Source organism: Pimephales promelas, chromosome 22, assembly GCF_988280905.1.
Source record: "Pimephales promelas chromosome 22, fPimPro1.hap1.1, whole genome shotgun sequence".
NCBI lineage: Eukaryota > Metazoa > Chordata > Actinopteri > Cypriniformes > Leuciscidae > Pimephales > Pimephales promelas.
In genome coordinates, this window is record NC_142790.1 from 25,424,211 (window position 1) to 25,436,620 (window position 12,410).

Sequence of the window (12,410 nt, forward strand, 5' to 3'; positions counted from 1 at the left end):
ATTTCACAAATTTGTTATCCTTGAGTTTCGTAAGCGAGTCTAGTCTTACATTGGTGATGCATTTTGTAAACATATTTTTTAAATATTTTTTTTACAGATTAATCAGGGCCACTAATTCATGAAACCCTTAAAAAGTCCTAAATATATATATTTTTGTAGAAAAAATGCCATGTTGTTGTCTTGTTGATTTATATTACATTAGTAAAATTTAAACATATGTAGTACACATACAAGCAATATATTCAGAAGAAAATTAAAGGAGTAGTTCACTTCTAAAAAAAACTTTGCACGTTCGTGACTCTCCTGATCAAACCTGTTTAACAAAATGAATGAATCTTTTTTCGAGTCATTTGGTTCATTCAACGAACGAAATGAACGATTTGACTCTGGAAAAGATTAGTTTAAATAGGAGAGTAACGATAAACCTTAAACTGTGTTATTTTTGTTTTTAAATAAATGATAGTTTCGCTTGATAAGACCCTTATTCATCGTCTGGAATCGTTTAAAGCCCTTTGAACAGTCTGCAGTTTGCACTGAAAGTGTCGTTTGGACCTTGAACCGTTTGGTTCCCATTGAAGTCCATTATATGGATAAAAATCCTGGAATGTTTTCATCAAAAACCTTAATTTCTTTACGACTGAAGAAAGACAGACATGGACATCTTGGATGACATGGGGGTGAGTAAATTCTCAGCAAAGGTTTTTTTTTTTTTTAAGTGAACTACTCCTTTAAGTGTAAGGATTTTACAAAATGGCCAAATCAGAACAGTTAAGAGTGGGAACATTTGAATCTTGAATGTGGTTGCTATTTCCTAAAACACAATTCTGACCTTCAGAGTTTTGACCTTTTGGTTGACAGTTGACTCTTAACATGGTATCATCAGAAGGTGTATACATGTGAACCTCATAGGTCTGACTGTCCACTCTGAACATTGGGATGGTGCTTGCCACACACATGTGATTTTCTTGGACACGATGATTATTGCCGGTTATCATCCATATGGCAGAGCACGGCTGAGACTGACACGTTCGGTGGTTGTCAGGTTGAAAATTGCAATTGTCGTAAATTTCCCGCTCTTTCACCTCACCATCCCTTGCCATTGCTTGAACATTATTCGCGTGGCTGTTCTTCATGACCTGCTCTTCTGGGCCTGATTTCTTGTTAGCTGGTGTGCCACTACACATGTCAAAAAAGGTCAGAAAAACTGGGATAAAAGTCAACCCATGGAACAGACCAAAGAATATTACCAAGAACATAATTTTAAAGAACGTTCTAAAGATGTAGTTCTTCGAAGCAGACAACACTACCACCCCAAGAATAGTAGACACAGCCCCCTGCAAAATAGGGTAACCTAAATGAAACAAGGCCTCCACCGCCTTTTCATTCGCACTGGGCTTTTTGTTGGAGACAAAGGCGTAAGATATATGAGCGGAGAAGTCTACAGAAAAACCAATGCAGACAACAAGAATGATCATGGAGATGGTGTCTAAATTAACATCCCATAATGCCATGAAACCAGTGACCCCCACAATGACCGATGCGATGGAAAACGTCACCCAGAGAGAGCACAGAGGGTTTGGGATGAGGAGAAGGGAGATGAGCAACATTACGGCTGTCGTCACTGCGATATTCTGGATGGTGTTGGTGACTATTACTGCATACTGGTCATGGTAGATGAAGGCAGGATGGTAAACCAGTAAAGGGACAGGGCACTTTTGTGCTGTCTCTCTTAATTTATTCAACATATTCATCTCATCCAGGGCAGTAGAGATATTTACGGTCTGGATGAAAAAGCGAGACGCGTGAATGGAGTTGTTGGTGAAATTGACGTCCTGCTTGAAGTCGGAATAGAATCGCAGAAACGATCCCAAGTTGTCTTTGAAGACGTCTTCGGCGCTCAGATTGAGTTTGGAGTGATATCCATAGTACTTGTATGATTTGATCCAGGAGGTGAATATATCCTTTTCAATGAACGATAAGTTTTTGAAATCTTCAATGCAAGTTTCAAGATCTGACATGTACTTTTCGTCCCAGTACGGAAATTCCCGTCGGATGACAACCATGATGTTTGGGCCATATTCGGAGAAATATGCCTTCTCGTTGTCGTAGTATTTTACCACATAAGAGTCATCAGCTGCCAAATTGCGAAGATCGATTCCTTCTTGAATTTGGAAGCAGCCATAAATGCTGATAGTCAAATAGAAGCAATAAAGCACGATCACAAAGACCTTGGTCCACGATTTTGTCAGAAAAGGGCCGTAGTATTTTTTAAAGAAGTGATTCATGGGCTGTACCTCCTCCTTGCCAGTATGAGGGTCGTAAGCGCCTCCCACGCAACATAATTCATACCACTTCGACTGATCTATGGGGCACTCCTCTGGTACCTCCTTGCAGGTCAGCCAGTGCTTGTTGCTGTTCTCTCGCCGTCCGTTAAGAACGAGGAACGCTCCGAAAAATGTGATGCTGTAGATGTAGCAGAAGAGGATGGAGGTGCTGGTGTACAAGCAGAAGGAGCGGACGGAGCGGAAGGGCGTCATGAGGCCGATGTAGAAAGCGAGCACGTCCGTGAGCGTTGTGATGGTGATCGAAATGGCCGCGTCTTTGTACGTTTTAGACAGTCGAGTCTCTACTTGATCGTGGACATTCGTCTGCTGCCAGCAGGAAATGAGGATGAACATGTCGTCCACTCCGATCCCTATTGAAACACATCAGAAAATCCCTGTTTAATCTGATATAGTACATTAAAGGGATTGGATAGTTCACCAATTTAAATTCTGTCATTAATTACTCACCCTCATGTTGTTCCAAACCTGCAAGACTTTCGTTCATCTTCGGAACACAAATGAAGATCTTTTTAATGAAATCTGTCCCGCCATTGACAGATACGCAACTACCACTTTGACGCTTCAAAAAGTTCATATAGAAATCATTGGTTGAGCTTTTTTATGTTCACTGATTAATATTTAAATGTGAATAAAAGCCTAAATTAAAACTGTTCATCAAGTAAAGTGATTGTGTCTCTTCAGAAAATTTGGACTAAACAGCTTGATTCATATGGATCTCTTCATGAACTTTTTAAAGTGTCAATGGACGGATCGAAGCTCTCAGACTTTATTAAAATGTCTTAAAGGGATAGTTCACTTTGAAATTAATTTTTGAAATGTTTTAGCTTACCTCAAGGGCATCTAAGATGTAGGTGTCTTTGTTTCCACAGTAGTTTCAATTTTGATATTTTTAGGTCAGCCCGTTCTTGTCTTTCAGTCATATAATGGAGGTTTATGGGGTCCAAGAGGTAAAAACGATATAAATACTGTTTCTACTGCTCGTTTCGTGTCTTAGGCCATCATTGTGTACTTACATTTACGAGTCATTAAATCATGTTTAATTTGGACTTCTCTGTGCATGCTCTTTGAGGTGGTGACCATAGACCTCCATTATATGACTGACAGACAAGAACAATTTGACCTAAAAATATCAAAATTGAAACTAAAGTGGAAACAAAGACACCTACATCTTGGATGCCCTTATCAAAAATGTATTTCAAAGTGAACTATCCCTTTAATTTGAGATCTGAAAATTAACAAAAGTATTACGTTTGGAACGGCATGAGGATATTATGATAGAATTACATTTTTGGGTCAACTGGTTTTACGAAGTTATTAGCCTACCTAATATTAGGAATGGAGAATTAGCAACTGTCATGACAAACGGGACACCAATGTGTAACATCATCCCAAAAGCCGACAGAACAGCCAATCCAGCGGAGAGCACCCCAAATGTGGCCACCCATACTTTATTTCTGACACAGTCAAACCTGGAAAACAGACAAAATACATTTGAATATAATTTAAAGAATTTCTCATGGTTAAATACAACAGACAACTCTTAAAACTAATCTTATTTTGAATCATTTTCATACAAGATTCCTTCATTCATTTTGAATACAGTAGGTATTCTAGAGTTGAACAAATCAGGTGTGCATTAAAATTAGCCTAACTATTCAGGTTAACATAGCCTACCTCAAACAAGAAAGAATTGAGAATGCAATGGCAATGACGTATGTGATAGAGAAGAGGGGAATCACATCCTTTGTGTTTGCCTCAAATTCCACCTGCCTTGACAGAGATGTGGAATGGGTCACCTGAGGAAAATTATACTAACATTCATTACCATAATACTGACATCATCGTTTCAGATTTAAAGATTAGTTACATCAAGAGAGCATTTTAACAAACGTCAAGGCGTTTCAATAAAGTCCTAAAACAGTAGGCTAATAAAATATGACCTACCTTAATGAAGCTTAGTGATAAATTAGATGGAAAAACCTTAAGGAATTCGTTCAGCCATAAGTCTGTTCTGGTACGATTATCCTCCTTTAGGAAATATAACAGGCGCACTGACTTTGCACTTTTAATAACAGTAGAGTTTATACTCACTCCACCGACAGAATAGCCCAGGAAAATGTACGAGAATCCGAAACGAAAGAACGGGAAGGTGAGCTCGGTCTTTTCTAAATCGTTACCATAATATTTGTAAATATCCAGTATCTTGTTAGGTATGCATTTCTTGTACCGTCTCGCGCAAAGTCCCTCAAAAGTGAGCACCTCGTGACCCATAGTCACATTCAGCTCCTTGACCTTCCTGTCTAAAGTGACTATCTCCTGAAAAGCAGCATCTGTGAGGATGTTGGAGGACCTTGATACCGCAATGAAGGACGCGTAAACTCCATCCGTGTAGAGTCTTTGGTTGGAGAACACCGAGTCGTTCTGCGGAAAGTTTTCCTGCACAAACTGCCTCTCCAGCTTGGCGGGACCGTTTACAGGTGTGAACTGATCCTCAATATCATTGGCCTCGCGTTCTTCCAAGAAATAAAACCCACTCCCCAGCACCGCAGAGATCACCAGAGGAGAGATGAAGAACCACCACGGGTAAGTTCCCACAAAGCGGCCGAACTTCTGGAAGCAGATGGAGATCGGCTTCTCCACGCAGTCTGTGGTGCATCCAGCCATGTTCACCGGCATTTTGAAGGATTAAAGGGAAAAAGTTAAGGGGGAGCTAAATGGATTAAATTAACATAAAGCGTTTCTCTATATCAGTGTTGTGGTTGAAGGCATGGGAAGTTATAACTAGTTTAAAGTTGATTTAGAAAGAGCATAATGCATGCGAAGCATTTCAATATCCTGACGCATAATTGTGTGAAAATAGGCTATACAGAGCCGAGAGCGACCACTGACGGGCACATGCAGAAAATTATAGACTGATAAAATTAACACAGACGCAAATCACGCAGTGTTCCTGTTTTTATGGGATTGTGCATTATAAAATAAGTTATGTAGCATTATTTTATTAAAATAGTTTTTAATGTTGCAGTATTATTATTTGCTATACATGAAAAGCCAGGGCACTAGGCCTCATGACTACCGGGGACATTCCCGCATTCGGCCCAGATCTGGTAGTCTACGGAATCCATATGACCCGACGTGGCCACTGGCCAGTAGCCTACTATATAATATTGCTGTCTGAGTCGTTTTACAATTTTAGACTCCTTATTTTTGAGGGCTACGACTTTGTACCACATGACCACTGCAGATTTATTTTGAGCAAAAGAAACATTTAAGTCCGAATTCGAAGACAACAGCTCCAAGTACAGCGTCACGTGTTGTCATATCTTGTTATTTACGACCTGGTTTGAAGCCAGCATAAACCTTAATTTAATTAGCAAGAAATTGAACTTTTTATGAAATACAGATCTGATCATGTGACATATTATTTAATGTTCTGGGAACACAATAACTTCAACAAATATTTTATTAATAATAACTGACCTCACTAGGCCTACCAGGGCTGGACTGGGACAAACAATCGGCCCTGGCATTTTGACCCAGACTGGAAATTAGTACAAAATTGTCATTTATTAATACAACAGAACTATACTACAATATATATATATATATATATATATATATATATATATATATATATATATATATACAAGCTGCATTGCCATAGCAATATCAGTGTTTCTCACAGGATTTTTGGTAAACCTGTGGTCATGGGGCCAACATGTTGCTGTCTGGGGAGTTTGTGATCACATGAATGCTTTTTACAAGTCAGAATAGTTATGGTATTGCGACATGGCGTGAATGCAGCAATATCCCACATAATATAATAGGCTTATATTTTTGAAAAAAGTTGCTAAAAACTCTCATAAATAAAAGTTCTTTATTTGGACATCAGATTCAACAAAGACATTTGGCTGTACAGGGCTGAGTTGGCATTATTGTTCTTTGGAGATTATGCTGCAATCACGGCATGTCGTAATTATCGTAAAAATAAAGCTCCATCTGCTCCCTATCACACACCGATCTGTTGGCACAGCGCCACTTCAAGTCGAACACACCTTTTGCAGTGATTAGGTGGTACAGCGGCTGCATGATACAAGTTAGATTTTTTACCTTTAAAAATATTCTTGCTTTCACATTATTGGTTCTTCGGGTTAGTAGCATATTTCTGGGGTCTTTAAAGCATGATGGTTTTCTAAACAACTAGAGAATTAAAAGTTTGTGTAAATGGTTAACAAATAGCCATCAGACTGTAAAACCTTTTTGGTTCTGATTGTAACCTTTAGAGTGAATGGATAATAGGCTAACATCCCTGCATATCATAAACTATTTCAGCTCAAATGCTATATGTTAGAAATGTAGATCAATTCTGATTTAAGTCGGAAACGGGACTTACGTCGCGGTTTCTGCTCCTTTTGCTCCATCAGGAAGAGTGATGTGAGGAGGGAATGACATGCAAGTTGAGTTCATTACTGAAAACAGAGCTCCATTCATGCCTTTCAATTACCTCAGTGGTTAATTGCCCCAACAAAAGTGGCGTCCATTCTCATAACTCTTGTATTGCCAGTAGGGGCCTCAAATTATTATCACTATTTGTACAGCTCTTATTTTACTGGATCAAAGAGTACCTTACTTGAAACTTGTTCAAACACATCTGTTTGGTTGATTTTTTTGTTTTATTGAATAGTTTAGTTTTTTTTTTTTTTCCCTGAGAAATAAAAAATGACAGGCAATGTCATATTTTGTGTGTTGGTCACTAGGTGGTGCTATTGACCCTTTTTTCATAATCCCCTGCATCACTATTGGGCAATGAGTTGTTGTCATGGTGACGGGTCAAGAAAAGCTGCAGTTGGAGGTTGTCATGGGAAGGCAGAGCTGATTAGAGGTTGTCATGGTGACTGGCTCAGGGTGAAAATAAAGATGGGAGATTGCCATGGATACCGAGTCTGGAAGAGTTTCTGCACTGGCATCTTTTTATAGTATCATAAAATATCTATATATGTGTAAATATGTAATTAATCATATTTAACATAAGTAAAAATATAGCTTTGGCAGCACTTTTATATATATATATATATATATATATATATATAGTATATTATTTATATAAAAGATATATATATTATTTATATAAAAGATTTGACAGCACCAATGTGTCTATATATATATATATATATAGATACTGTATATATGTGTGTGTGTGTGTGTGTGTGTATACTAGCAGAACAATTTGTAAAACATTTTATGTTTTAAAATCTTTTTGACATAGTGTTTGTCTAAAGAACAATGTAATATGTAAAGAACAATATCCAATATACAATAAGAGACATATTAAACAAATATATGTACAAATATGTCCTTTTATTGCAAATAACAGGATCCAAAAACTCAAATGTATTAAATATATTCACATAATCTCTGAGTGCATTTTCAACCGTCTGAATCTGGCATCCAATACATTATTTTGTGCATAAAAATGTACCTTAATTATTATATATATAAGCAACCTGAGATCAAAAACTACACAATATACGTTTTAAATTTTACATAATTTAAAGCCCATCATATTTGATTATATTTGTTAGTCTTTCAAGCCAGTTCTCATCCTGATATTTTATTAATATAAACTAATGGTATTTCTGATTCTGACAGATGGGCTAATCTCAGGCAGACTGCAATAAAACTTCATCAGGAAGAGAGTTGAGTTTTCATTCCCACGTGATGCTGAGGATCTTACAGCTGAGTTCCCAGAGGCGCTGGGCCATCTCATCATCCATGGCAGCCCGGGAGCATTTAGCAGGTGCACAGTCACTGCGTGGAGAGCAGAAAACAGGTGACAATGTGCTACCAATTAATTGTCTAACAGATTTGACAATGAACAAATCTTTTCCCGAGTCAACTCGTTCATTTCGTTCATTGAATGAACCAAATGACACGAAAAAAGATTTGTTCATTTTGATAAACGAGTTCGAACAGGAGAGTCACGAACGTGCATCACAGAACAGAGCAAGGCGACCATTTGAGCTTATAAAACTGTAAACTTTGTTATTTTGTTTTTAAATGAGCGGTCGTTTCGCTTGATTAGACCCTTATTCATCGTCTGGAATCATTTAAAGCCCTTTGAACAGTCTACAGTTTGTAGTTTTGGACCTTGAACTGTTTGGTTCCCATTGAAGTCCATTATATGGAGAAAAATCCTGGAATGTTTTCATCAAAAACCTTAATTTCTTTTCGACTGAAGAAATAAAGACATGGATATCTTGGATGACTGGGGTGAGTAAATTATCAGCAAACGTTTTTTTTTTTTTAAAGTGAACCACTCCTTTAAGCACCGTCTAATCGACTATTTAAAACATGACTGAACTGTAGCTGTTAGTTTTATGAAACATCATGACATCAGAGGTAAAAGATTATCAGCAGTAACTAAATGCTGTATGAAAATGATAACTGAAAGATAACAGAACATGACCTATTGGACTTGTGTGTTGCACACTGTACTATAGGTCGATGAAATTACATGGTAAGCTCTACTGCAATTTCGGTAAATCTTTTTTCTGTAATATTTGCCGAAATTCCACTGACCTGTAATATTTGCCGCTCTCTGTCTCCAGTTCAGGGGCCACAGCGCAGTAGATGGTGGTCTGAGCTCCCTGCACAGATGTTTTGGTGAAGGGCTTTGCCATCAACATGGCGGCTTGCTGAGCTTTATTCAAGTGCCTCCACAGTTCAGTCTGAACCACACCAGGATGGAGAGCATACGCCGTTAATCCAGTACCTGAGACCAAACATCATATAAAGTACAAATGCACAACCCACGACAGCGTCCGATATTATCCAGGGTCGGGGCAAAAATGGCAGAGAAATTCATTTAAAATGTGTTTTTATTTTATATTATAATCCCAATTTTTATTATATTATTTAAAATTAGATTTTATAATCTATAAAATAGTTTAGTTCTATGAACCTGGTTTAGACATTTTAGTGATATTTAAATAATTTATTAAAAAGTTAAATATGTATATATATATATATATATATATATATATATATATAAATGTCTTTTTTTTATGAGACGGACCTTCTAGTCTTTTGGCCAACGAGCGAGTGAACAGAATGTTTGCCAGTTTGCTCTGGCTGTAGGCTTTTTTCTTATCATAGCTCTTCTCACTGTTGATGTCCTCCAGGTTGATGGTCCCCCATTGGTGAGCCATGGACGAGACATTAATAATCCTTGCTGGCGTTGATTTTTTAATTAAATCCAATAACAGGTATGTCAACAGGAAGTGACCTACAGGAAGAAGGACAGCTTTGATGTCTCCCTTAATTTCTTTTAAGGTTAAAAAAGGTGACCGATTTGGACAAACTAGATACGCTTACCCATGTGGTTCACCCCTATTTGCATTTCGAAACCATCTGCTGTCTTTCCGTAAGGACAAACCATCACACCAGCGTTATTGATTAAGATGTTGACTTGTTTCTCCTCTGAAAGACAATTCCAGATGCATCAGTGTAGTGCTATATGGGGAAGACTTTTACAGAGGAATTTTATGACTCACCTTTATTGATTTTTTCTGCAAATTCTCTGATTGATTTGGTATCGGCAAGGTCAAGTCTGTTAGTAACAACATCCTGGTTTCCTGAAGCATCCTTAACTTCCTTTAAGGCTGCATCTGCTTTCTCCAGATCTCGGCATGCCATAATGATCCGTGCTCCTGAAGACATGACAGCAGAAAGACAAACATTTTCCATATGACAGTATATTAATACTAAACTTTATAGAAATAGGGTTGCTTACCTCTCTTTGCCAGGTCAATGGCTGTCTCTTTGCCAATTCCAGTGTTAGCTCCAGTTATTATAACAGTTTTACCGTCAAGTCTGGCATCAGATGACCACGGCCGAAACATATTTCTGAGGGGAAAAGTAAAGGATAAAGGTAAAAATATTTCACATTACGCAACTTGGTTTCTATGGGCGTTGATTTGAAATCATAGTTTCTTTCGCGTGCTCAGTTCAAAAATAATAAAACATGTGAATTCGTTTTTGCCCAATTCTGTATTTAAATCTTTTTTACAGTCTAATTCAAACTATCATAAATGTTTCATCATATGAATGAAAATCCCTTTGCTTCCTCGACACAATGTATTGTGCAACATTTCACTATCAACATTGACTCTATAGCTATTAAATATAAAATATACAGTTTATATTTTTACACATACCTTAGTGCTTGCATTTTACGATGATTTATCCAGAAACAAAAAATAAAGTTTATAAAAACAAGTTATAACGCAGAAATGAATTGAGTGACTTATATCAAAACACTCGCACTGCCGCTAGTGGGAGGAGTCAAGTGACGTATAAGGAAGAATCGTGGAGTTGTGGTTTGGGATTGGTCCCTATGGATTGGTCAGAGACATTAAACCCCACCCTTTATTACGTATTTGTATTTTTTAAAATTCTATTTAAACATTCATTCTTGAAGTCAAAAATATTCTTGAGTTTTATATTTATTAATTGTCAACTTAAATACTACCAGTAGTTATTGGAAAACGGAGAAAGCAGGCATATTTTACATTTTAAAATGACTAGACAACGTGATTCTACCAGGAGATGTCAGTAGAGGAATGGTAAAGAAACAAGCAGGCGTCTAACTATTTATTCAATGGACTAATTGAGATATTTTGCATATTTCTTATTTAATAAAAAAAAAATATTTATGTCATATTATACTTATCAGCAATATCATGTCCTCTAGATCTCCATTCCATTTTCACAATTTTTAATAACCTTTTATCATTTTTAGATCACCTATTGTCGTGCTGTGAAAAACGCATCTTCAGAAAGCTCAAAGCAGCTTCAGTTTGCTTCTGGTAAAAGTCACAAAAACTGCCTTGTCATGCCCCAGTTTATTTCAGTGATTCATAACTTCGCTGAAACTGTCAGAAGGTTTCCATCCTCCAGCATCACATATTTTTTTTTGCTTCAACTCTTTAACACCGTCTGTCACTCTTTCTCTGTGATGTTTCTCAGAAACTGCAGTATTGCTCTCAAACACACTGTGGCTCTCTAAGACACATTAGATGGAAATAATATTATGTCTAAATGACCAAAACAAAGTTTTTCAGATAGCAGGGATGGCCTCAGTAATTCAGCATCTATGTGTATGCAGAGAAATCAATGCATTTAACACACAAACACACACACACACACACACACACACACATATATATATATATATATATATATATATATATATATATATTGCACCAGAGAGGGCAGTATTACCCTTTTCAATTTGTCTGTTTATTGATCTTCATGGCGAGATTTATTAGTGAATTACTATTCAGTAGTTAAAGGAGCATCACGCACACACATACAGCCAAACTGTGTGCTTGTGCACTGTGAATGTTTATGACACCTTACCCTTTTAACACCTTTCAAAGCACACAGGCATCTGAAACAGGAAGTGCGTTGTCAGCCATCAGATGATAGTGTGTAAGTAAACATTTCCTTACCCCGTTAAAAACAGGACAGTCACAGAGAGAGCTATAGTTAAATCACCCCTGATTAATAGTCATCACACGAATGACACATTAAGGGTTAGTCCAACAAACAAGCCTGAAGTGCAATACATTCTGCAGCACTTCTCGTTTTTTGATTTACCAGCCAGATATTAGAAAACACTCAAATCGGACATAAAAATATATTTTTTTAGTTAAATAATTAAGCTTTTTACACACCTTCACTTCTGAGAATGCAATGTAAATATGACTCGCTTAACAAGTTTAATTAAGTGTAACTGATCTTGAATGACTAATGAGTCGCATTAAAAAGAAGCCATGTAAATACTATGTACTTATTTTAGTAACTACAATTACTGGGTAATAACTAGTACTAACCCTGAACCTACCCCTGTTCCATGTACTTACCTTATATTAGCCTCTACTTCCAGGTAAGTACACTGTACCCTGAAAGTACTGGAAGCGTTACCAAATTAACTATCTGAAAGATTTACTTGGGCCTTCTTTAGTATACGAAATGAAAAACACCAGATAGATTTAGGGATTC

General features: G+C 37.1%; 2 protein-coding genes across 2 annotated transcripts; both read right to left on the reverse strand.

Moving 5' to 3' along the window:
• Nucleotides 1-147: 147 nt before the first annotated feature.
• ptchd3a (patched domain containing 3a) lies at nt 148-5,157 on the reverse strand. The gene is made up of 4 exons (XM_039684632.2): nt 4,290-5,157; nt 4,020-4,141; nt 3,669-3,814; nt 148-2,695 (listed from the first exon to the last, which is right to left on the reverse strand). The coding sequence occupies exons 1-4, from the start codon at nt 5,019-5,021 to the stop codon at nt 744-746; spliced, it is 2,952 nt and encodes a 983-aa protein (XP_039540566.2). The 5' UTR covers nt 5,022-5,157; the 3' UTR covers nt 148-743.
• A 2,527-nt stretch (nt 5,158-7,684) lies between these two features.
• Nucleotides 7,685-10,709, reverse strand: rdh12l (retinol dehydrogenase 12, like). Its single transcript, XM_039684680.2, has 7 exons — nt 10,562-10,709; nt 10,138-10,250; nt 9,899-10,054; nt 9,720-9,824; nt 9,421-9,630; nt 8,925-9,117; nt 7,685-8,153 (listed from the first exon to the last, which is right to left on the reverse strand). Exons 1-7 carry the CDS (start codon nt 10,573-10,575, stop codon nt 8,051-8,053), a joined length of 894 nt encoding a protein of 297 aa, XP_039540614.2. The 5' UTR covers nt 10,576-10,709; the 3' UTR covers nt 7,685-8,050.
• Between the last annotated feature and the right edge of the window lie 1,701 nt (nt 10,710-12,410).